At 33.4% G+C, this 27,246-nt stretch overlaps 2 protein-coding genes and 1 long non-coding RNA gene across 8 annotated transcripts in view; all 3 read right to left on the bottom strand.

Annotated features, from left to right (window-relative positions):
- LOC145307655 (long-chain fatty acid transport protein 4-like) overlaps positions 1 to 27,246 on the bottom strand; it is a 138,966-nt gene that overhangs the window by 76,776 nt on the left and 34,944 nt on the right. The gene's annotated exons all lie outside the window — the stretch shown is intronic.
- On the bottom strand, positions 557 to 23,038 carry LOC145307637 (mechanosensory protein 2-like). 2 transcript variants are annotated; one of them, XM_080150116.1, is made up of 11 exons: positions 22,967 to 23,038; positions 22,132 to 22,182; positions 8,733 to 8,833; positions 8,095 to 8,148; positions 7,585 to 7,686; positions 7,355 to 7,488; positions 6,888 to 6,935; positions 5,545 to 5,622; positions 4,045 to 4,123; positions 2,215 to 2,316; positions 557 to 1,438 (listed from the first exon to the last, which is right to left on the bottom strand). In XM_080150116.1, the coding sequence occupies exons 3-11, from the start codon at positions 8,769 to 8,771 to the stop codon at positions 1,349 to 1,351; spliced, it is 726 nt and encodes a 241-aa protein (XP_080006242.1). In that variant the 5' UTR covers positions 8,772 to 8,833; positions 22,132 to 22,182; positions 22,967 to 23,038; the 3' UTR covers positions 557 to 1,348. The 2 variants fall into 2 exon arrangements, with proteins under 2 accessions (XP_080006242.1, XP_080006243.1); XM_080150117.1 differs by lacking the exons at positions 22,132 to 22,182; positions 22,967 to 23,038 and adding an exon at positions 10,288 to 10,369.
- On the bottom strand, positions 23,694 to 25,091 carry LOC145307358 (uncharacterized). The gene is made up of 3 exons (XR_013875414.1): positions 24,966 to 25,091; positions 24,426 to 24,470; positions 23,694 to 23,765 (listed from the first exon to the last, which is right to left on the bottom strand). It is a non-coding gene; the product is annotated as an uncharacterized LOC145307358 (long non-coding RNA).

Raw genomic sequence — 27,246 nt, 5'->3', positions numbered from 1 at the left:
ATGTCTAAATTAACAAAAAGAGATAACTGTTCCAAACAGACGGACCGACCATACTTATAGAAAAGCTGCCCCTTTGAAAATTTTTACTAAAATATGCAATACGATTTTATCTTTAAATACTGCAATTGATACATTATCGTTTAAAATACAAAAAAATGTCAAAAAAAATTTGTTCAAAATCTTTTCAAAAAATGACGTCATACAATACAAATGACTAATGATAGGCCAATACACAGACTAAATTACCAATAGCAGGCCAGTATACATTTTAATTGACCAATGGTAGGCCAGTATGACGTCATTTTTTATAGGCACTAAAATATTAAAATAAATTAAATTTTTTTGTTTAGAACACAGGGCTCGTCAGCCGTGACCTAGCCTCAAAGAAGGTGCCCTAACTTTTTTGATTTAAAAAAAATTAGCTAGTCCGTGTTTTTAGTAATTAGTAGATGTAAAATGATCCATAGAATTTAGATATGCAATCGTTTTTTTTTGTAGACTTCTTATTTTTAAAGTAATTTAAGTTATTTTTAATTAAGTTGATTTTAAGGTACTAAAATGAAACAAAAATAGTAAAATCTTTAATTTGACACCTTACTTTTTGAATTTCATTGAGTAATTATTTTTTAAAAATCTATTTCGTTGAACCCCGTTGAATCAAGACTTTGGACTTTAGGAGCTCGTCACGAAGGGGTAAAAAAAATCACAAAAGTTAGGACACGTTCTTTTAACTTGTTTAATGCTTAAATTTTTTAAAAAAGGGATTGCTATATTTAGGTCAGGTTTATAGACGTTTAGCTGACTATTTAATTTTTTTAAAAGTCGATTTCGTCTACAGGCGGCTTACGCGCAGCTGCCGAGCCCTAATAGAACACTAATCAACAAGGATGACAACATCCACAAATCAGACAGACAGACAAACGGACAGTAATAAATATTCAACATTATCTAGAAGTCTAAACAAATATTCGTTGTAAATTTAACTCGAAAAAATATTAATTTGTTAAAAATGGAAATTTTGAAAAACAACTTATAATACTTAAGAAATACTTTATATACATAATATTGCATAAATTGTTTTTCAGTATGACTTCTACACCGATTAATATCCGCTGAATTAGAACCGGTTATCAGCCATACTGAAAAGTTATTTATAGCTTCATATTACAGACAATTTTCCACGAATATTAACATAAATTAATACCAATTCTAATAGCCCTCGGGGCTGATAAAACTGGTTTTAATCTTATAATTTTTTATTTTAATATCCGCGGAAAGCTGTCTATAATACATTATAAATAACTATGACTAGATTTTGGTTTAAATTTTCTCCGCAAGGTGCCTCTCTCTAATCTCTCTTAATCATATGAGCTAGAAAATCCATGGGCACTGGAAATATTATTGTAGAATTCTTCTCAGCTGATATCGAGTTCAGGGTCTGAAATTAAGAAATACAAGGATGACAACACAGGTACCCAAAGTTTTATAAACTGGTACCCAAAGTTATATAAACTGTTCACCCAAAGGTTCATAAACTGGTCCCCAAAGTTTCAAAAAATAATCCTACAGTTCCTATACTTCTTATTTAATATTGAAATTAGACGAACAGACAGACAAACAAATAGACAGACACACATGAAGACAGACAGATAGACTGACAGACAATAAAGAGACAGATAAATTGACAGAAAAACAGACTGACAAACAGACAGTCAGAAAGACAAACTGACAGACAAATAGACAGACATTCAAACATACATACAGACGAACAGACAGACAAACACAAAATACATACAGACAGACAGCCAGACAGATAGACTGACAGAAAGACAAAAAGATATACATAATAACAAAACATACTAACAGACAGATAGACTGACAGACAGATATACATACACACAGATAGACAGACAGACAAACAGACAGACAAACAGACAGACAAACAGACAGACAAACAGATAGACAAACAGACAGACAAACAGACAGACAAACAGACAGACAAACAGACAGACAAACAGACAGACAAACAGACAGACAGACAGTATAGATAGACAAACAGACAGACAGATAAACAGGATGACAGACAAACAGATAGACACATTTAGACAGACAGTCAGACAAACAGACAGACAAACAGACAGACAGACAGACAGACAAACAGACAGACAGACAAACAGACAGACAAACAGACAGACAGACAGACAGACAGTATACCTGTAGATATCTAAGTTGAAGTGAGGAAGGTGATTCTGATATAATATCTGAAGCTTCCTTCAGAGCCCGACTTGCTTTCTGCTCTCCCTCCGCGGCGATTACCTAGACAATAAAGTATGTGTGTGTGTGTGTGTGTGTGTTTGTGGGTGGCTATATGTGTGTGTATATGCGGGTGTGTGTGTGTGTTTGTGGGTGGCTATATGTGTGTGTATATGCGGGTGTGTGTGTGTGTTTGTGGGTGGCTATATGTGTGTGTATATGCGGGTGTGTGTGTGTGTTTGTGTGGGTTGTGTGTGTCTGTGTATGTATTTGTGTGTGTGTGTGTGTCTGTGTGTGTCTGTGTGTTTGTGTGTGTGGGTGTGTCTGTGTGTTTGTATATGTGTGTGTGCGTGTTTGTGTATGTGTGTGTGTGTGGGTATGAGTAAGTGTGTGTTTGTGGGTGTGCATGTGTATGTGTGGGTTTGTGTATGTGTGTGGGTGCGTGTCCGGTCATAATAATGATAAAGAACTTGTGGTTAAGGTTTAAAACAGGTTCTGAGCCATACTGAAAAATTATACAGTGTGTTTTTTTTATGAGAACTTTTTTGAAAGCAATTTTACCCCACTTATAGTTATCAGAATTTAATGATTAATGGCTTATTTTCTTTGTTTTTTAAGGAAATTAATAGAACAACAAAAAAATATTTCAGTTTTTATTTAAAAAGTACAGTAAAATCTAAATTTCAAAACTTAGATGGCAACATATAAAAATGGTTTTAGCGCATTTTTCTTTAAAAAATGAATTTTCTGTAGTCGACTTTGTGGGGCCAGTACTCCCTCCCTGGTTGAGATATGACCTTCAAACTTTGATATGTTCTAGTAAATGTCCCTAATAGTATCTGTATAACATTTTTAGCTCTATATCTCAACTTTGAAGTGTTTAGCAGCTATTCTTGCAAAAGGTTGATTATTTGAGCATAAGAAAAATGCACTAAAACCATTTTTAGATATTGACACCTAAGTTTTGAATTTTAGATTTTACTGTACTTTTTTAATAAAAACTGAAATATTTTTTGTTGTTCTATTAATTGCCTTAAAAAACGAAAAAATAAGCCATTAATCATTAAATTCTGATAACTATAAGTGGGGTAAAATTGCTTTCAAAAAAGTTCTCATAAAAAAAACACACTGTATATCATATAATAGCATTATATGATAGACAGCCTTCAGCAGATAGTACAATGGAAAAGTTTAATTCCAGTTTTCTTAGCCCGGATGGTCTGAAAGCCCGGAACAACGAAAACAATTTTATAATTTGTAGAATATTGTCTGTAATACGGTACGATACATGATTTTTAGTGTGACTCAGAAAGTGTTTAAATCCAACGCGTTGCAACGGTTATAAACGGTTTCGGATGAATAAGAAGAAAAATCTACCACTTAAAGAAAAAAATCTTCAAAAGTACTAAAATATTTTGAAGATTTTTTTCCGTCTAAAATAGTAATCAATATTAAAATTGGCCCTAAAAAATCGTTGAAAAGGATTTAGAATATATTTAGATATTATGACAGGTAAAAAAATTGTCGTCAATTTAGATTGCTCTTTCCCCTGTCAGTTATTGGTTACTTCGTTTATTCAGTAGGAGGGGAGGGGATTAAAACCAGTTTTGTTATCCCCGTAATGTCGTAGGCACGGGCTAACAAATCTAATTTTAATCTTATAATTGTATATTTTTATATTCGTATAAAACTGGATATTATACGATACGAGAAGTGTCTTTCAGTATGGCTTAGAACCGTTTTTAATCCAGGGGATATTAATCGGTTTCGCAGCGATAATGGCAAACTTACCTTAGCCCTAGCTTCCCTTGCGGCTTCAGCCTCAGCCGCCATTGCTCGTTGCAGTTGTACTGGCAGTCGAACATCTTTTCTGAACAAGGAAAAATTAGTGATTGAAACGTTTGAACACTTAAATTAATAAAACAACCAATCAAAATTTGAAATAATACCCAAAGTTGTTGAGCCAACAAATAAAGAAACATTATTATAAAACTTTGGGGACTAGTGTAATAAACAGACCATTGTCAACTCTCTCTCCAATGTATTCCTACTTATATTTAGGGATCTAAAGGGATAAGAAAATGGCCGATAAATTTATAGATATTTCAAATGAAGATTCACAAAATTACCCGTTCTATAGATTATAGTTAGTGGTTGAAACGTTTGAACATTTAACTTAATAAAACAACCAATCATAATTTAGTAAAAGTCCCCAAAGTTGTTGAACAAATAAAGAAACATTATTATAAAACTTTGGGGACCAGTGTAATAAATAAACAGACCTTGTCCCCTCTCTCTCTTTCTCTCTCTCTCTCTCTCTCTCTCTCTCTCTCTCTCTCTCTCTCTCTCTCTCTCTCTCTCTCTCTCTCTCTCTCTCTCTCTCTCTCTCTCTCACTTCTTTGGGTCATGTGAAGAAAACGAAGTTGCGGGTTTTGTCGCATTTTCACTGTAGATTTTTAAAGGTTATATTAGGTTAGGCGATTGCTCCGCAGGGGCTAGAAATAGGAGAAAAGTTGCTGTAAAAATATGACGAAACCCGCAACTTCGTTTCCTTCACATTACCCAAATAAGTAGCTAGGATTTTTAGATTTATAAGACATTCGACAAAAATAGAGAGAGAGAGAGAGAGAGAGAGAGAGAGAGAGAGAGAGAGAGAGAGAGAGAGAGAGAGAGAAGAGAGAGAGAGAGAGAGAGAGAGAGAGAGAGAGAGAGAGAGAGAGAGAGAGAGAGATAGAGAGAGAGAAAGAGAGAGAGAGAGAGAGAGAGAGAGAGAGAGAGAGAGAGAGAGAGAGAGAGAGAGAGAGAGAGAGAGATGATAAGACAACGGACAAAAATATCAGAGAGAGGGAGGGGACAATGGTCTGTTTATTACACTGGTCCCCAATAACGTTTCCTTATTTGTTGGCTCAACAACTTTAGGGACTTTTACTGAATTATGATTGGTGGTTTCATTGGGAAAATGGGATGTTTATTACACTGGTACCCAATGTATAAGAATAACATTTTCTTATTCGTTGGCTTAACAACTTTGGGGACTTTTTAAAACTTTGATTGGTTGTTTTATTAAGTGGAGTGTTCAAACGTTTCAACCACCAATTGTAATTTACATAAGTCGTAATTTTGTGAGTCATCATTGGGTATGTACATCAAATTATCAGCCATTGTCTTATCCCTTTAGATCTCTGAGAAGTAACTTACATTTCAACTTTAACTCATTACTAAACACAGTTAGGACTTTTCAGACAAAAGTTGTGCAATAAAAGGGTTGGTTGTCTGATGGATTTTACTTACATTTCGACTCTTTCAACTTTAACACCCCAAGGATCTGTAGCTTCATCCAGAGTAGTCTCCATCCAGTGGGCGATCTGTCACAGGCAATTTTTTATTATGACCACTGTAACATCAATTATGACCACGTCAATAAATGGACGTTTGGTAACTCCCTCCCCCATTATCAGTGTAGTCTCTATCCAGTGGGCGATCTGTTACAGGTTGTATGCTATCACTTTTACCTTTAACTAGGGTTGGGCCGGATACTTTTTTTGCCAGATACCGGATATCCGGCTGATTTCTAATGCCGGATATCCGGCATCCAGCCAGATATCTGGCAAAGGTAAAATACATTGCAAACACTGGATATCTGGCAAATCACTGGATATTGAGCCGGATAACTGGATATCAGGAATTAGAAATCAGCCAGATATCATGGATCTGTTATTCCGGATATTTTCAATATCTGGTACTCGGCCAGATAATATAAATGGCCAGATATCTAGCCAAACCAGATATTCGGCTCAACCCTATCTTAAACCCATAAATAATCCCAAGAATTACTTGAAAATTTCAACTTTTTCTGACATACTTTACTTACTATGCATGAATAATTTGCATGCAAATTAAAAGAAATTTTTTATTATGACCACAATAACAGAAAATAATATCACGTCAAAAAATTGACGTTTGGTAACTCACTCCCCCATTATTGGAGAAGTCTCCATCCAATGGGCAATCTGTTACAGACATGTCATAACTTTTACCTTTAAACTGCTTTTAACCTATTTTTGAAAGGTATATCAAAAAAATACTCTGACACTTGTTGAATCATACTGCAAAGCTTAAAATAGCCCACAACGATTTTTATTAGGATTTTAAAGTTAATTTTTTACTATTTACTATTTACAGAAAATATTACCATGTCAATAAATTGATGTTTGGTAACTCCCTCCCACATTTTTCAAATAGAGGGCAATCTGATACAGGTTGTATGCCCTAACTTTTACCTCTAATTACTATGGATACTAAATCGACTTCTTGGAACCTAACTATTATTTCCTTGTAGGTTTGGGACGGATACTGGATAACCATAAAATTACCAGATATCTGGCATGATAACAGGTTATTGAAGTATCAAAAAAAGTTTTTTCATAAGATGGTGTTTTATACATAGGTAGCAAATTTGCTCTTTGTTTCATTCAAGAACTCTTAAACATCTGGAACTATCCTTTTTATTGAAAAATCTGTTGTAATTCACACAAAAAAAATACTGCAAATACAGCTGTTTTATTATTTTTTCATTCAGATTCTGAAATGTTTTTCAATATTTCATCATTTTAAGGTAAAAATTGCATTCCTGTTCTCTTTCAGATAAAATTTCCGCCAAACATTTTGTACCAAGGACATTTCTAAATTATAAAAACATTTGGGTATTGTCAGTTTCATTACATTGCCTCTTAAGGGGAGTTTTGTTGTATGTTTACAGTAGCTTTTGATAGGATAGGTTATTTTGGGTTAGGTAAATGTTAATGATTGCCCCACAGGGTTGGGCAATTGGCCCATAGGATAAGAGCCCCTGGCAGGGACTAGAAATAGGAGAAAAGCTATTTTGAAAATATTTCTAAATACCCCTTAAGAGGCAATATCACGAATCAGACAATACCCAAAAATTTAAATCATTCCAATTGATTCAATTCAAGCTACTTGTTTTATCAGTGAGCCTAGCTCTTTTTATATTAGATTTTTCAAAATATGATAACAATCAGAAATTGTATTATTGCATAAAATGATAAACTTGTATTTTAGATTTGCAAACTTAAATACCTACCTAAGAGTTGTTGCACCTAACAAATGAGTAGAATGACTATAGTCTTCCACGTTATTAGTTGCCATTGTGGGGTTGCTTACTCTGTAATATACTACAGCATCAACAGTCACTGTTACTGAGTCACGTGAAAGTACCTAGGCAAAAAATATATTTTTGGGTAGGTAGGTATTGAAATATTATAATACAGTAAGATATATTATAATTACTTCATAAAAAAAAAGCATTATTACCTCTTGTGGTGGCACATCAAAAGAAACTGTTCTCAGATCCACTTTCTTGTACGTATCAATACAGGGAATCACAAAAAATATTCCAGGACCCTTTGCTCCTCCCTAAAGATCAAAACATTATCTATAACTTTATTTTACATGAAGCATAAAAACCTTCCCATCCACTCATAGTCAGGAATGTATGTATAATAATAGCCAAGACCTTTCATAAATAAAGACATTAAAGAATACACCAACTGTTGCTATTCTACTGTAATAGTAAGAACAGGGCAAAAATCCACCAAAAATGTACATCAAACATGTACACCATGAACAATTTGGACTCCCTAATGAAAATGCACAACACATTCATTTTGAATTAGACAGTGTGCTTTTAAATTTTATAAAATCTGTCGTAAAATCAGAATCATTGTACTATAAGTTACAATACTTTTACATAGTGATATACAAGTGACTTACAGATGGACAAACTCTAACTTTAAAGTAGCTATAAGACTAAACAAAGCTTACCTTTCTAAGTCTTCCTAATCTAAAAATGACAGCCCTCTCATACTCCTGAACTACCTAAATTGTTAACACTTAATTTAGATTGATAGTTGCATAGATAGAAGGATAGATTGATTGATAAATATATTAATAAATATACTTATAGGTAAATCCATAGATAAATCAATAGATAGATAGGTCAATAAATAGATCAACAGATAGATTGACAGGTAGATTGATAGATCAATAAATAGTTAGATTGATAGATATATCTATAGATAGATTGAAGATAGATATATCAATAAATAGATCGATAGATCAACAGATAGATAGATAGATAGATTGATAGATTGATAGTTCAATAGATCGATAGATATATTGATAGATAGATAGACAGATTGATAGATAAAGGGGTAGATAGATCAAAAGATAGATTGATAGATAGATCAATGGATAGACTGATAGATAAATCAATAGATGAATCAAGAGATAGATGGATAGATAGATCAATAGATAGATTAATAGATATATTGATAGATAGAGCAATATATCGATAGATAGATAGATTGTTAGATAGAACCATAGATAGAACGATAGAGAGAACAATAGATAGATAAATAGGTTTTAAATAGATAGATTTATTTATAGATAAACTGCATTACCTTAATGCACATGCATAAAGAAATGGGGAGGGTGGCCATAACCAGAAGAAGTGACAGAATTGCCAGCAGTAAGGCACAACAACCTGGTCCCTCTGGGTCAGCTAAAGTAAATAGAGTCATCAAAAACAGGATTCTGGCATATAGATAAATAATTGGAGGGGGTTGGAAGGTTTTTTTTAATAATTTGCAAGGGGATTGCTTTTTGTAAATTTACAATCCATTAAAAAAATAACATTGGCTGAGTTAAATCATTCCAACATTGACTACAAAAAGAAAATATTCAGGGGGTTTGGAATATTTTCATCGTATACTAGTAAATCAAATCTTACAATTAGTCGTACGCATAAATCAAACACCATCAAATAATCAAAATTTTAAAGAGATACAAAACTTAATTCTATTCTATTGAAAAATAAAGATAGAAATTAAGAATTCACAAATTCACAAATATACAAAACAACATACATGCTAACATAGAAATAAATTAAAAATTTATTATTCATGCAATGAAACAAAAACCTATATTTTCAATCATAATATTGAGAGCTTGTCTGTATGCCAATAAAGATCTCTAAAATGTCAAACTTGTTTGGTGGCTGCTAGGTAAAGGAATGGAATATGATCATATTTTTTTTCTTAATTTTATAAGCTATTGATCCATCTCAACCCAAGATATCAAACTAACATCTTTGTACAGGCCCAAAATTTTTTCTTAACCTTCAAAGAGTTCATCTAATCTAAATTTAATTTTATATATGAAACTTAGGTAGTTGAACCTAACAACTTTAACCAAGAAATAATATCAAGAATTTTTAGTCAGTATTTGGAGGGGGGAGGGAAGGGTAGGCGGGTATAAACAGTACTCTTCATTCCTTGGAACTCCTTTGGACATCCATGAATTTATTGATTTTTAAACAAAAAATAATTCTTGTATAATAATTTGAATCTCCAATAAATAAACTGATGTAAAATAAGTGTTATTCCTAAGACAATGTATAAATGCAAACTTTAATTGAACCAAACATTTTTAGTCATTCTGACATTTTAATGTTCATATATTCCAACTATTATTGATTGATTTTGAAAATTTTTTTAATTGCATATTATAAATCCAATGATTTCACACTTACAATTCCTATAACAACAAATTCAAAATAAAAATCTAAGCAAAGCAATTATGTACTTTAAACATTTAACATTCAAAAATAAAAACATTTTATGAAGAAATTTTTGTGAGTCTAGCTTTTCAATTTTCTTAAGGTGTAAACTTCATATATTAATTTTGAAACTTATAATAAAATAATATAAATAATGCAATAATAAGACAATTGAATATATATTTTAATTTTCTTGAATTTTTAATATTTAAATAACATTTTTGATGGCCTAACATAAATCCAATGATTTTGAAACTTGCAATTCCTCTAAGATCAAATTGCAATTAAACCAAAAACAAATCAATTAAAGTACTTTAAACAAACAAAAGTATTATCAAGCTTTTTTGTTATTTCAATTTCCTATGGTTTAACTTGAATTTATTGATTTTGAAACTTACGATTAACAGAAAAATGGCTGATCCTTCGCTTAACACGGTTTTGGTGAAATAGCCCAATATCCTGTGCATTTTTTCATTTTCTTTTGGTTTGTTTTTGTGTGTATGTGTGGGTTTGTGCAGGGAGTAAGGGAGGGGACAATGGGCAATTAATTCAATTTAAGAGGGTTCGCTGAAAAGCAACGAAAACCAGATTTTTCAAGAAAATTTTACCAAAATTGTAAGGGGATCATGGTAACCTAATTTAGAACAAAATTAGTTCTAAGAAAAAAATCATTTACTTGAAAATTAAATTATCAACACATCACAATGTAGTAAACATTCTGTAATTAATCACTAGAAAAATCTTGTTTAAACCACCCTCAACCCTTCTAATATGTTTGTAACTGACCCCAAAATTCAAGCGGTTCTTAGATTATTTAATACATAAATATCACAGTAGAGTTTCTATACATGAAAAGACATTTTCTTGGGAAAAAATATTTGTTAAAACCAGCGATAAAAAACAAACTTTTCTGTCTGCATATTCAAAACTAGCTCAGCTAGTTAGCGGGGCATTGATGCGCAAGTCCCCAAAATCAGTAAGAATCTGCTGTATTCGTGCACATTCCCTTTAAGCCAGTCCCCAAAGTCTGAGACTACTTAAAAATTGAATATTCGATCCATTGTCCCCTCCCTTACTCCCTGGGGTTTGTGTATGTGTGTGTGTGTTTGTGTGTGCACCAAGTTACATGTGTTTCTGAGATACAAAGAGAAAGGGAAGAGGAAAAGAGAAAGGGAGAGGTAAAGGGGAAAGGGGCAGGGCAAGAGAAAAAGGGGAGGGAAAGAGAAAAAGGGGGAGGGAAAGAGAAAAAGGGGGGGAAAGAGAAATGAGGGGGGGGGGAAGAAAAATAGGGGATTGAAAAGAGAAAAGGGGGAGTGAAAGAGAAAGTGGAAGGGAAAGAGAAAGTGGGAGGGAAAGAGAAGGGGGAAGGGAAAAGAGAAAGGGAGAATAAGAAAGAAGGGAAGGGATAAGTAGAAAAAGAAAACATAAAAAACCTCACAGACAAAAAAAGCAGTAAAGATAGACAGACAAACATACAACTACAGATAAAGGACACAGATAAACAGACACTAATACAGACAGACAAACAACTATAACAGACAAAACAAGATATATGGATAAAATATTACAAACATACAGATGGACAAACAACAGAAAAACTAGGATAGACATATATAGTACTACAGAGAGACAGACAAACAATTACAGAGAGACACATCTGTACAGACAGTCAAATACACAAGGTAAGACAAACCAGTAGAGATAGACAGACACACCTTAATACTTAAATATTTAGGATTTTTAAGGAAATTGAATTGTTACTCAAAGTTTTATAATGCGTTCTTCCTTTGTCTATTAAGATTCTTGGGAAATACAGAAAAACAGAATCTTTGTGTTAGGTCCTAATGCAAAAAATACCCCAAAAAACAACCATTTTATCATACAACCTTTGTCTGAAAGTCCTAATTAGACAGACGGACTCGACCTATATGAAAATAATGATATAATTTTACAAGTAAGAGAAAATAAAATCCTTATGCGAATTATCATCATCAAAATAATTCTCTTTAAAACTTTTTTTGTGTATATTTTTACTTCAACCAATTATGCTTTGTTCCCAAGCGTCGCTATAATTACGTAATTTTAAATGGTGTTAAATTTGATCCTAATTTTGAATGTCAATTTTTAGATTAACATTTTTAATAACTTTTTAATATAAAAGATAGGTAGGATGTCTGTCTGTTTGTGTGTAGCTTAAGATTTTCTTTCTATGAATAATTTATTAAAAATTTATAACATTTTTGAAAATCAAATCAATATTGACTCTGACTCTTAAAGGTTTAAGCTAACAAATAACAAGTCTCTCTCTCTCTCTATCTCTCTCTCTCTCTCTCTCTCTCTCTCTCTCTCTCTCTCTCTCTCTCTCTCTCTCTCTCTCTCTCTCTCTCTCTCTCTCTCTCTCTCTCTCTCTCTTTATCAAGTAGGACTGAACATTAAAAAGGTGGAGAAATTTCTTTTTATCTCTCTCTCTTTTTCTGGTGGTGAATATAAAAATATATTCCTGACATGTTCTTGACGAGTTGGTACTGCGTTGTACTGTACTGCATTGTACTGTACTTCTTCAAGAAGGACAATTATATCCCAGGGAGAACTTATAAAACTTTGGGGACTAGTGTAATAAACAGCTTAATGTCCCCTCATATGTAGGGACAAGGGAATGATATTCTGACAAACAACTTTAAAGGAAAATTTCCCCACAACCACCTTCCCCTTCTTTCCTACCCCTCTTCAGTTACATGACAAAAACAAAATATATCACCAGATACTTTATAAGGATTCGTGATTTTTTGCAGAATTGTTGGTTAGAATAGCTACCCCTGCTCATATGTAGTAGACAGATCTAAGTCACATGTAAACATGCCAACCCACCCCCTCCCGGGGATAGAGAAAGCCTAAAATGTCACATGTGATGTCATAAAAATACGTCTAAAAAGGAAGGATGAGAGGAGAAGTGCGAATGGATAACCACCCAAAAAGAGATGGATTTTATGACGTCACAGGTGACATTTCTCTACCCCAGGAAGGGGGGGTGACATTGAGCTGTTTATTACGCTAGTCCCCAAAGTTTTATAGTAATACTTTTTTATCTGTAGCTTAACAACTTTGGGGACTTTGGTAAATTTTAATTTGTTGGTTCATCAATTAGGGTGTTTATACGTTTCAACCACTTATTGTAATCTTCAGAAAGGGTAATTTTGTGTATCTTCATAAGGGATGACCATCAATTTATCGGCCATTGTCTTATCTCTTTACATCCCTGTGGTCAAATTGTCATTTTCCTTTATTTTGAAATTGATTTAAATTATTAGTATCACTTAAATCATCCATTGTTTATATCTAAAATATTTAAGTTTAATGGATATATTATATACGTGGATATATTGACAGGGGGAAATTTGTCATCAAAATTCAATTTTGCCTGCTTATACCGTCCACATTTAATTTAGTTGGAGGGGATGGGATGGGGTAAAGGGGTATCATTATTTTAGCCAGCTGAGATCATCACATTTTAAGAGTATATGAAAATCTGGTGCAACATCCAAGTAATAATAATAGTTTATTTGAGCTAACATTCTAACTTTGTAAGGTTCTTCTGTGAATAAAATGCATTAGAAATCCTTATAATAAAGTAACAGGATGTATGTTTGTCTGTACCAAAAGATTTCGCTAAAACAATCGGGTTCTCCTTAACAGGGTAGCTTCTCATAGGTCCCGGGAAGGTTTATAACTATCATGGGGGAGAGTACCACCACCCTACCAAGATAAATCGCCCCTAGAAAAAACTACCCACCCCCCGAGATTTTTTTATATCTTTTATTATTTAACTAAAATTAAAAATGGGGGGGGGGGAGCACCTCCCCCTTACTTATTTTTTTTTACTTTTTTAAAAATCTAAATAATAGATTTGGTTATCAAATTCCACTCTCCCCTCCTCTAGTACCTCCAGAGGCCTCTAGGGGCGTAGCCGCTTTTAATATATAGTTTTTTTTGAGCTAACATTACAACTTTGCAAGGTTCTTTATTCAATAAACAAGGATGACAACAACCATAAAAGCGAAGCTCTGAAACGATATGACAGACGAACGTTAACTTTTGTAGAGTGACAGAACTGTATATATACAAAATATAAATATATAAGTTTTGACAAAATTATACGTAAATTTGTTGAAAACTTTACATAATTCTGTTTCAGGACATACTGACATTTTTAGGACTTGATTATAGAGATGCTTCGCTCAAAATATTGTACCTTATTGTAATCGGGATCAGTATTCCGAAAATCAGATCAATCGGATGATTTTATCACAAAAAAATTGTTGTTAAAAAAGTAAAAAATCAACATTTTTAAAATGGACGTACGGACATTCTGGTAACGATTATAGAGTTGCTACTCTTTCTTAATTGTACCTAACTACTACAGGAATCATCATGCAAAGTTTGAAATTGATAGAACAATTCTAAATTGCTTAAATTAACGAAAAAAAGCTATCCGTTACGGACGGACGGACGGACTTACCTACCCTAATTATAGAAAAGCTTCGCTTTTAAACAGCATCTCTTTCTGAATATAACACTAACACTTATAAACATCGCAGAGTGAACTAAAAAGTGCAACAATTTTTTTACGATTATGACTTTTCAATCAGGGTTAAAAGGAGGGGAGACATTGGGATATTTATTACACTGGTCCCCAAAGTTTTATGATAAAGTTTTCTTATTGGTTGGCTCAACATATTTGAGGGCTTTTATTGAATGTTGATTTGTTTGTTCATTAAGTTAAGTGTCCAAGCGTTTCAACCAATTACAATAATTGATAGAAAACGGGTAATTTTGTTTATCATCATTGGGGATGTACATCAATTCAACGGTCATTGTCTTATCCCTTTAGGTCCCTGTAACTTTTCAATGTTGTGTATTTTAGTAGAGTTAATATTTTAGATTTATATCTTTAAGGAAATTGCGAAATGGCTAAATTTCTTATTTTGTCTGTCCTTCTGTCAGTCAGTCTGTAACGCTATGGAGAAAATATGATTTATAAATTTATTAAAGATAGACAGCTGAAGATTCCTATGACATATGCGCAGCTAATCTATACAATGTTTTATATGTTTGCCTGTCAACATTATTTTTAAAGGTTTTTTAGATTTTCTTGGAGATTTTGTATATTCTCTTTTTCCCCTTTGATTTGAGAAATGTACATCTGCAAGCTTTTTAAATGATGTAATACTGGTCAATTAAAATGTATACTGGCCTGCCATTGGTAATTTAGTCTGTGTATTACCTATCATTGGGCATTTGTATTGTATGACGTCATTTTTTATAGACACTATAAAGAAATTCTTCACTGTTGCTTTATTCCATGTTTGTTTGTGCTTCGCTACTTATGGATGTTGTCATCCTTAATTGTTCAATCAACATAAAGATTAACATGCATCCGGTCACTTTGAGTGGTCGAAAAGTTTAAGTATCTTTGCAAATAAAAAAGCTGATTTTCAGCAGAGAGAGAGAGAGGGGACAATGGGCTGTTTATTACACTAGTCCCCAAATTTCATAAAAACATTTTTTATTCGTTGGCTTAACTAACACCTTTGGGGTGAATCATAATTGGTTGGTTTATTAAGTTAAATGTTTAAACGTTTCAACCACTAATTGTAATCTACAGAAGGGGCAATTTTGTGTAACATCATTGAGGCTGTACATCAATTTATTGGCCATTGTCTATCCCTTTAGATTCCTGGATGTTCAGTCTAGAAAGGTTAGTCTCATATAAACAATATACCTATTATATATATATTTAGTCCTCTAAGGACTAGATTTTTTTTTTATTCTTTTAGACTTTTAGATTTTTTTATCTATGGAAAGCTAGCTGTCTATATATTACAATGTAAAAAATAATTAATAATTAAATAGTAGGAAGTTATTTAATATGGGGGGTTAAATATTTAGTGTTTTCAATTAAAAACAGTTTCCCCCGGCTGGGAAATGAAAATTTTAGCTAGCCTTTTAAATTGCCTCAAGGAAAAATTCATGTTATCACACGTTGAAAATTTCCCAAAAATATATACTTGTGTTTTAAACACAATTTCAGAAAAGCTTTGTTTTTAAACATTCTGAGTGAACGCCCTGTTAAAAAAAATATTTTATTTTGGTATAGTCCCTTTCGTGACAACGCCTCTTAAGGGTAGTTTCGTCGTATTTTCACAGTAACTTTTTATAGGATAATTTAGGTTAGATTATGTTAAGTTAGGTTAGGTGATTGCCCCGCAGGGTTAGACCCCCCCCCCCACAGGGGCTAGAAATAGGGGAAAAGCTACTGTGAAAATACGACGAAACGCCCCTTAGGAGGCGTTGCCACGAAAGCTAATAATTTTTTCTTGTAAAAAGTAGATGTTCGTCCACAAAGGGTTTTTTAAATGTTTATGTAGTTAAAAGAAATTTGCGTGGATCAATGTGGGCTAGGTAAAATGGATATCCCAATATATAAAGTAGTAAGAATTTTTTGTTTGTAGCGAAGGATCTCGCTAACCGCTGAACCGATGTGGTCCTCTACAGTGAAGCTACTTATAGGTCTCGGGATGGTTTTAGGCTATTTTATTCTCATAAAAAGTCTTGGAAGTTATGGTTTTAGGCTTTTTTTCTGTCCCTTCCTATTCCTTCGATATAGAGCCCCTAAATGCTAGGGGCGCAGCCTACAGTAGTAGATATATGGATATTTTGACAGGGGAAACTTTTTTGTCAATTTATGTTGCTAATATGGACCTGATTTGTTGGTTAGTTCATTGTAACGTCACGTTAAAATGGGAATTTATTTGATATTATCATCCTAGAAATATTTTTGCTTTGCCTGTCGAGCTGCAGTGCTCGGCCCCCTACCCGCAGGCGCACGGCCCCCTTGAAAATAGTTGTTCTCTGCTAGAGTCATAGTTCTATTAGGGGGGGGGGGTAGATATACCACACTTTTCTGGGATCTTGCCAGATCAAGTATCAACTGTGGGGAATATCAAAGGATGACTCCATGCAAAATTTGAGCCTGATTCGGCCAAAACCGGCCGTGATTTTTATAAAAAAACGTTTTTTTCCGGTTTTTAGGGGTATCTGTAAATCAGCTGGAGCAAAACCGGTTGGAGGTACACAAATTTTTACTTCACATGAAATTTAGGACATTGTAGGCAATTACATTGGCTAAATTTCATGTATGGTAAAATTTTTTGTACCTCCAACCGGTTTTGCTCCAGCTGAATCGATTTACAGATACCCCCAAAAACCGGAAAAAACCGGTTTTTTATAAAAATCACGGCCGGTTTTGGCCGGATCAGGCTCAAATTTTGCATGGAGTCATCCTTTGGTATTCCCCACAGTTGATACTTGATCTGGCAAGATCCCAGAAAAGTGTGGTATATCTAGGGGGGGGGGGTATAAAAATTTTAAAAAAAATATAAATTGTACGAGATAATAAAAGGGTAGGGGTGTACTCCCCCCCTACCTAGGTCCTAAAGTTTGCACATCTAAGCAAACAGTAAAAAGAGGAGGTATTTGTAAAGTAAAGTAGTAGTACGACGAAGCCCTATCTTTCCCACTGTGAGGAAGACGATACCCTTTTCTCCCATCTCTTCTGAAGAGATTTTCTTCCCCCCCTTCCCTTTTTTTTCCCTTTATATGACGTCATATAGGAATCGTTTTCCTCACAATGGGACAGATTGGGCTTCATCAGTAGTACCCAAAGTTTTTAAACATGTTCTTTTATTTTTTTTGCATAAAACTAAGCCTGATTGGTTGGTTAAAATTAGCATTGCTAAAACTTTTTAACCCATAATTTCAATTAACCAAAGTTAACCAATAATTTTAATCTACGGAAAGGGTAATTTTATGTATCATTATTGGGATTGTACATCAATTTATCGTCATTTGTCTTATCCCTTAAGCTTTCTAAGGAAAGGGGGAATGTATGCAGAGAGAGATGGGACAAGGGGCTGTTTTATAATTACTTTTTCTTATTCGTTGTATTAACATTTTTGGGGACTTTTACTGTATTTTGATTGGTTGATTTATTTAGTTGAATGTTTAAACATTTCAAATATTAATTTTGATCTACAGAAGGGGTAATTTTGTGTGTCATCATTGGGATTTTACATCAATTTATTGTCCTTTGTCTTATCCCTTTAGATTCCTGCTATGAAGAGCATATGTATAACCCACAAATCTTTGCTTTCTAATATAAGGAAATAGAGAATGTATATCCCTCTGATCTTCACCAATTGTTTACATAAACTAAACATTCAAGGATCTAAAGGGATAAGACAATGGCCTATAAATTGATGTACATCCCCAATGATGATACACAAAATTACCCCTTCTGTAGATTATAATTAGTGGTTATAACGTTTGGACACTTAATAAATTAACCAATTCAAAAGTCCCCAAGGTTGTTCAGCTAGCGAATAAGAATATATTATTATAAAACTTTGGGGACCAGTCTAGTTAACAGACCAATGTACCCTCTCTCCCTGTACTAAACATTTTACAAAGTACCCTACTCTTTAAAACTATTAAGATATTTGTTACTTACGGCTACGCCCCTAGATGCCTCTAGAGACACTTAAAGGGAGGGGTGGTTGAATTCAAAAACTCAATTTTGTATTTTAGATTAAAAAAGAAAAAAAGGGGCGAAGGTGAGTTTTTCATGGTCGATTTCCCCTGAATTTGTATAAACCTTCCCAGGACCTATGAGAAGATATACTGTAAAGGAGAACCATATGGGTTCAGCAGTTAAAAAGAGTAAAGGCTTAAAATGGAAGAATTTCTAAATTAAGTCAATTTGAGATGAATATTTACTGAACTTTTTTTCAGATAACCTACGCCCTTATCTAAGGGTTCTGTTTTATAAGAGACTAGAATAATAGCTTAAGACCATCCCAGAAATCAAATCTGAAATAAAATGGCGTAAAACCATCTTAAAAGGTTTGTGTAGCTTACATAAAAAAAAATTCAATCGGTTCAGTAGCTATTGAGGTCTTAAGCCTCAGATAAAAAACCTTACTACTGTATATAATTAGATGTGTTGGAAGCAGCTTATAGTGCCTAATAAAAATGACGTTATACAATACAAAGGACCAATGATAGGCCAGTATACATTTTACCATTGTTTAATTAAAATGTATACTGGCCTATCAGTGGTCATTTGTATTATATGACGTCGTTTATTGTAAAGGCACTATACAATCGATGCTTCGATGCGTTGTTGTTATTTTTAGTAGCGAAGCTACTCTATAATTACTTTGTCTTTCCGTCAGTCCGTCCGTAACGCTATGAGGGAAATGGATTTACTAAGCTTCTATAAAAGATAGAAGGCTGAAAAAAAAAGACAAACATGATGGTCGGACTTTTTTTAAACAGGTTTTGGGCTATTTTTTTTATATTTTTTTTTACATTTTTACCATAACTTTGGTGTTTATGATTCGATTTTCAAAATTTAAGTTAAGGATATCAAAATGTTTTTTTTTTCATTTTTCTGAGCATTCAGAATGTAATTTCTCGTATTCATTCGAATCCGGTGGATAGGAACCGGTTCTCATCCATACGAAAAAACTATGTATATCATCGTATTATATCCAGCTTTCTACGAATATAAAAATGTACAATCATAAGATTAAAACCAGTTTTTTTAGCCGGTGCCTCCGGCACCTCGGGGCTAAAAAAACTAGTTTTAATCTCATAATTGTACATTCTATATCCGCGGAAAGCCGTTTATAATACGATGCGATATATAACTATTACTGTTGGTCTGTTACCCATCATACAAAATAAAATAAGGTTTCGTGTTTCTTTTTATTTTTTATGTATGTTGTCATCCTTGTCATTATACAGAGATATTACACAGATAATCTAGAGACATACTCTATAAATCAGCCAATAGGAGAATAGCGGAGGTACATTCCAGACATGTCATTGGTTGAAATTGTGTACAGATTTTGGTAGGAAAGGCATAATTTTTTTTCAATTTCTTCATAGTTAACTCCTTGCCCCTCTTATAGATGAAAATTAGCGGTTGAAACGTTTGAACACTCAACTTGAGGAGTTAAATGATCAACTTACACTAAAGTGCCTAAAGTTGTTAAGCCAACGAATAAGAAAACGTTTTTATAAAAGACTAGTGTAATAAATAGCCCATTGTCCCCTCTCTCTCTCTGGTAGAAAAGGCATGTTTTTTTTCATTTAGTTCGCATAATTAGTCAGCTGTAAATAGTCATATTTCTTAAGATAAAGCTTTTCTTAAATTATATCATGTGAACTTTTATTTCATAGTATATGACAAAACCAATAATATATGAATATCTTAGGAAGATTTAGATCAATTTAACAACAATTGCCGATTAATTATTGTACATCTTTAATGATGATACACAAAATTACCTCTTCTGTAGATTAAAACTAGTGGTTGAAATGTATGGACACTCAAATTTAATGAATCAACCAATCAAAAGTTAGTTAAAGACCCCAAAGCTGTTAAGCCAACGAATAAGGAAAGGTTATTATAAAACTTTGGGGACTAGTGTAATAAACCGTCCAATGTCCCCCTTTCTCTCTCTCTTTCTGGTGAAACAGAGCATCTATATATATTATATCCATTGCTACAGATTAAAGGAAAAAGAAGCCTCTCAAGTATTTATCCACAAATATATATACATAATTAGATAATTCAGAATATTAATTTTCTTCAAATTTACATTTTTTCATTTCTGTTTCTATGTATCTATCTACTTACTTATCTATCTATCTATCTATCTATCTATCTATCTATCTATCTATCTATCTATCTATCTATCTATCTATCTATCTATCTATCTATCTATCTATCTATCTATCTATCTATCTATCTATCTATCTATCTATCTATCTATCTATCTATCTATCTATCTATCTATCTATCTATCTATCTATCTATCTATCTATCTATCTATCTATCTATCTATATATCTATCCATCTATCTATCTATCTATCTATCTCTCTATCTATCTATCTATCTATCTATATATCTATCCATCTATCTATCTATCTATCTATCTATCTATCTATCTATCTATCTATCTATCTATCTATCTATCTATCTCACTATCTAATTAGGGACAGCTTGACATATGCAAAGTGTTTGATGATATAATGTTGCGCTAAAAATCCGTAACGGTTGTGATTTTTAAGTTAAAAACAGTAGTAGATCAATAACAATTTAAGATAACTTTAAAAAATAATTTTTGTCTGTACTGTAGTTCTTTTCAATAAGAAATACACATATTTAGTGAATATTACCGTTTTACTACTATTTTTAAGCCTTAAAACTCACACTTTACAGATTTTTAGTACAACCTACTCCTCCCAAATTTACAAATTTTTGGTTATTTTTTTCAAGCGGCGATTTCTCTAAGAAGTATAGAGTTATCCTCCCCCAAAGTAGTCATAAACCTTCCTTGGACTTATGAGTCTTTACTAAATATGAGAACCATATGATGATTATCAAGATCCTTTGTTACAAATACATTAGAGTAAAACAATAGAGGGGGAAGGGGTTTAATAACTGTATGTCCCCTTATCGAGTACCATGTGCCGACTTTCAATTGGGTCATTGAAAATCAACTAATAATGGCGGGAATATTAACACAGCCAAGTCGCTACAAAAGAGCAGAAAACAATTTGCTAGTAGACGAAAAAGGTCCCCAATAGGTAGTTGTCTGGTTATACATCTAAATTTACAGACAGACAGACAAACAGATAGACATCCTGTTACTTTAATAAAAAGAATGCAATGTAGCTGTCTATAGTGCCCTAGCAAAATGGGGATAGATGTCACTGCTTTTGGTCTACCTATTCTATTGACGTCAGGAAATACACTATACCTCATCTCTTTTCTAGGGGGTTCTCTTTCTCTCTACTATGACGCCAAAAGAATAGGTAGGCCAAAAGCTGTGACATCTATCCCCATTTTCCTAGGCCACTAAACTAGGTTTTGGCCGGATATCCGGTATGACCGGATATCTTGTCTTTTTCAATATCAATCCGGACGGATGTCCGGTAATTTGCCGGATATCTGGCGTCGGTACGATATTGGACCGCATACCAGATATCCAGCATTATAAATCAGCCGTATATCTGGTATCTGGTCAATAAAGTATTCGGTCCAACCCTACGCTAAACACAGCTACGATTGAAATTTCAGAATCGCATCTACTCTACAAGTTTTTTTTATGACCTATGCTGAAGTCTTTTCCCCCAGTAGAACGTCTATGGCTGATGGAGAGACCTGAAATAGAAAAACAAAGATGACAACATCTATGAAAGAGCAGTTTCCTTGAAATAAATTCATGTCCAGATTTTTACAGCCTGTTCATAATTTTATTTTTTACTAATCCACTTTGTACTAAAACATTTGTATTAAGCTATAAAAATTGGAAAGAATTTTAATGAATATAATAGATTTGAAATCTGCATAAAATTTTAAGGATTTTCTTTATAAAATTCGTTTTTTATATAATTCATTATTTAAAAGCGCAAATCCAATTTTAAATTTTGACCAATAGGATAGGTGGATTGGAAACTACCTGCGCTCTAATTGGTTGAATGATGTACGTCACTTAAGCTTCTCCAATCAGGGCGCAGATATTTTTCAATCCACCAATCACAGATGTCAAAATTATTTAACTTAATTTGTATTTGCGCTTATAAATAAAGAATTATACAAAAAACGAATCTTATAAAAATTCCTTAAAATTTTATGCAGATTTCAAATCTATTATTTTCATTAAAATTCTTTCCAATTTTTATAGCTTAATTTGTATATTGTGTTTGGGTTGGATCCTTTATCTAGGCAACGTACATACATACTAGCGGCTACGCCCCTAGAGGCCCCTAGGGACACGTTTCTTGTTTCTTTTCAATCTATGTTAAGGGTGGTGGTACCCTCCTCCAAAATAGTTATAAACCTTCCCGGGACCTATGAGAAGCTACACTGTAAAGGAGAACCTTAACTATTCAGCAGTTAGCGAGACAAACAGGCATCCATGGGGAACTCCGAATTATATATTTACCTTGTGTAGGTTTAACAATAGTGTTGAACTGTCCCAGAGGTTTATGTTGTGCTGCACCCAGACGGCCACCAGTACTGCCAGGGCATACATTCATTATCTGGGAGGGAGGGAGGGGACTTTGGGCTGTTTATTACACTAGTCCACAAAATAATGTTTTCTAACTCATTAGCTCAATAAACTTGGGGGCTTTATTGAATTTTAATTGATTGGCTCATATAAAATATTCTTATTTGGTGGGTTAACAACCTTGGGGACTTGTTTAATTAAATTTTGATTGGTTGATTCATGATGTTGAGTGTCCAAACATTTCAACCATTAATTGTAATCTACAGAAGGACACTAGACATTATGGGTTCATTATACATGTCTGTCTGTATGGTCAGTTCTAAAGAGATGCATTGCTCCCCCCCTCCCCTAAAAAAAATATTTTCATATTTTTAACATAAAAATTGACCTATTTTTATGACGTCACACATGACACGTAGACGCTAATTTAGTATTATTAACTTTCCATGTATATAAAATGTACAATTATAAGATTAAAACCAGTTTTTTGCCTTTTGTGCTTATGGCATCTCGGGGCTAAAAAACTGGCTTTAACCTTATTTTAATATTCATAGTCAACTGGATATAATACGATGCTAGACATATTTTTTTGTATGGCTTAGAACCAGTTCTAATCCACTGGATATTAATCACTTTCAAATGAATACAAGAAAATGAAATGCATTCCTGCTGGTAATACTGCCAGGATATGTAGAAGCTTGGTGATGGTGTTCCTGTTGATACTGATGTTCACCTAAACCATGTCCCTCTATAATAATAAATCTATTATCTGAAAGATTATACCCATATAATAATAAATCTATTATCTGAATGATTGTACCTCTAAAGTCTGTAAGCTTTTTTATATGTTTGATCATGTATTTGGTTATAACTCTGGCAAAAATGCTTTCGACCAAAGGTAATGAAACAGTTCCTTTATAAGCCCAAGTAATCAATTTTAACAAGTATTTAACTCTATCCTGAAAACTAGAGGTTGGCACCTGTCCTCTGGGGTAATGGATGATAAATTTCTAAATCTAAATTTTAATTCTTTGAAAAAGCATTAATATATACCTAAAAATATGTTATGTTATAAGCAATACACAAAAAAAGGTAATTGATCAGAATAATACTTTCTTTAAAAACTAAAGAAATGTCTAAAAAAGAGATTTTATATTGCTTTTATGGTTTCCATACATATAAAAACTCAAATTTACATATTTTCAGTATTTTAATTAATTTTCCATTAAATAGAAAGGTATTACAAAACGGATTACTTGGGCTTATAAAGGAACTATTTCAGTATCTTAGGTCAAAAAAGGTCTGTTTGGAAATCATTTTTGACAGAGTTATGGCCAAATACATAATCAAACATATAAAAAACTTAAAGACTTTAGAATAATAACTCACTTACTTGGATGATATCCTTTTTCTCCATTGGTGCTCCCTCCCCCACCACCTGAAATAAAATCAAGAATGACAACTTCCATAAAGGTGAAGCTCTACAAAATTATGAAAACGAAAAAATCTAAGAATCAATCTAGCACCTCAATTAGTAGACAGATATTTATTTGTGTATTTGTGATATTTATACTATCAGCTATGTTCCTAGGGGTTTCAAGAGGCACTTGATGGAGGGGGTGGAAGTCAACCACCTCAAAGAAAAACCATAACAAATTTTTTTTATAAAGGCAATTTCTCTTGAGATGGTGGTGGTACCCTCCACAAAAAAAGTTATAAACCTTCCCAGGACCTATGAGAAGCTACCCTATAAAGGAGAACCATATCAGTTCAGCGGTTAGCAAGATGCTTTGGTACAGATAGACAGACAGACATATAAACATCCTGTTACTTTATTATAAGGATATATCTGTACTCTTTGTAATATTATAAGGATATATCTGTACTCTTTGTAATATTAATACTGTACTCTTTGTAATATTAAAACAAGAACCTGAATCCAGCCACTCCTCTCTCATCTTATCAATCTTGCTTGGAATTTGGCGGGCTGCAGTGCGCAGTTTACTTCCATAAGCTGACAGCTGGGAACTGGTGGATGACAGCTGGGCTGGGCGGATCTGTTTCAAATCAATACTGCCATGATAAGCCAGAAAAATACCTTCTTATTATGAATTACGTACATTGAGAATATTAAAAGTGATTTAAAGGGATAAATTAATATGAAAATTACCCCTTGAAAAAAAAATTGTTCCAATAAACAAGGATTTGATAAAAGTACCCAAAGTCTTTAAAGCCATCTTATAAGTGAGAACTCTAGGGGGCCAGTATAATCTACAGCTAATATCAACTTTCTCCTTGATAATGACAGAAAGGTTGAACACACAACAGCTTGTGTGCCTGCTTTCTATAGAAGTTATTTGGTTTGAGTCGGGATAACACAGTATCATACTAGAGATTTTAATAATGGTATGCATTGTAAGTAAAATGCCTTGGTGTATAAAGAGCAACAAATCCATTACCATGCATATATAATACAGATGGATGGATTCCATATGATGAAATTTTGATGTCCCAATTTGCTGCTGAAATATATCAATGTGTCTCATTATAAAAATACATTCATAAAATTGGAGATCTTTTGACATAAAGGGACATGTGATCGGTTCATTTGAGCGGCAACTTCAGAATTTTGGAAGATGAAGAAAGTCCCTCAATGACGTCGTAAGATGAGGAATGAGGAGAGGAATAAAAAAGAAAACCCCTGAACAAGAGATGGATAATCCATCGTTTTTATGACGTAGCATTCTGATTTTTTGAGGGACTTTCTTCGTCTTTGAATTTTGATTATGGCAGAATGTTTCCTTGTGCATGTGTTGTGAGGTAGATCTGAATGTTGGTTGTGTGGACAAAATAATGCCACTTCTTCCGGTCATACGCCGTCATATATCAGGTTGGAAGGGTGACACCAATTTCAGAACTCAGTTTTCACTATTTGATTTACTATTTTTCTCTATAAGATAAAAGCAATGTGTGCAAGATTATTTAATTCACTATAATATATTAAAAAAAAATTCTCAAATCGCGAAAACTGGGATTTGAAATTTGCGTCATCCTTCCAACCTGACGCAGGCCAGCATATGACCATGAGACGTGGCATCATTTTATCCACTATCCTGAATGTTGGTTGGGTGGCCATATTCTGGAGAGGAGGTAGGTTCTGGTGCACACCACCGGGATGCACATCACATTGAACAACTGGGCACAGTTTTATGTTTTTTATTTTTACCATTACCATTACCTCGTAAAGGGCGGGATACTCCTTCGAATTAAGTGATCATCTAGAGAATCTAGAGCAACATCTGCGTGTAATAGGATGGGATACTCTAACACCCAAGGATATTAGGTTTACTAGCTCTAAGCCCCTAGAAACCTCTAGGGGTGGGAAAAGTTGAGCTTCCAGTTTCAATTTGAGTTTTAAAAGAAATTTTAAAAAAATTTAAGGGGGTTGAATTTTCTTGGGAGAGTGAAGAAACCTATCCTCCCCAGATATAGCTAAAAACGTTCCCTGGACCTTTAAGAAGCTTCACTGTAAAGGGTTCAGCGGTTAGCAATATCCTTTGTGACAAACATAAAAATTTTACTACTTTGTAAAAAAGGATGGATTGGTTGTGTGTTGGGAGAAGAGTTTGAAACACCAACATGGGTTTTAGTTTTTAGGGGGATCCAGAGGTTATTTCTCTAAGAATGTTAGAAGTACCTTCTCTTAAAATATATAAAAGCTTTCTCAAGACCTTTTAGAATCTTTACTGTAAAGTAGACTCATTTTATTACTAGCATTGTAAGGTTCACACAGAGAAAAGTGGATAAAGCTCAGAAAGTGTCATATGTGACGTCATAAAAATACATCTGTAAAGGAGGGATGAGGGGATAAGTGGGAAAGAACACCCCTAAAAAAGAGATTTTTATGAGGTCACACATGGCACTATGAGCTTTCTCAAAAAAGTGGTATAATTTACTATTGTCTCTCTGTCCTAAGAAAAAAAACTGCTTTAAAGATTCCAACATAAAATATTCCTGGATTAAGATATTGTGCATCATCATCCACATCAACTATGGGAGCAACATTGAAACATTTGTCACCAAGACCTGGACTGCCGAGTACGGGTGCCCTGTAATTTTACTTCTGGTTAATACATTGACACTAGGGATGGCAATCCATCAAATTTTTGGACCAGATCCGGATTAAGATTCTCACAAGAATTCATCCAAAAAAA

This window comes from Acartia tonsa, chromosome 15, assembly GCF_053477335.1.
Source record: "Acartia tonsa isolate MP-2025a chromosome 15, ASM5347733v1, whole genome shotgun sequence".
NCBI lineage: Eukaryota > Metazoa > Arthropoda > Copepoda > Calanoida > Acartiidae > Acartia > Acartia tonsa.
Note: the sequence above shows the minus strand (reverse complement) of the source record. Positions and strands in the feature narration are given on the sequence as shown.

Coding starts and splice junctions, on each gene's coding strand:
- LOC145307637 (XM_080150116.1), bottom strand. CDS start 8,771: ATGGCCACCCTCCCCATTTCTTTATGCATGTGCATTAAG. Junction 7,687..8,094: donor GATTAGGAAGACTTAGAAAG/GTAAGCTTTGTT, acceptor TTTGATCTTTAG/GGAGGAGCAAAGGGTCCTGG. Junction 1,439..2,214: donor TTCAACTTAGATATCTACAG/GTATACTGTCTG, acceptor TCTTAATTTCAG/ACCCTGAACTCGATATCAGC.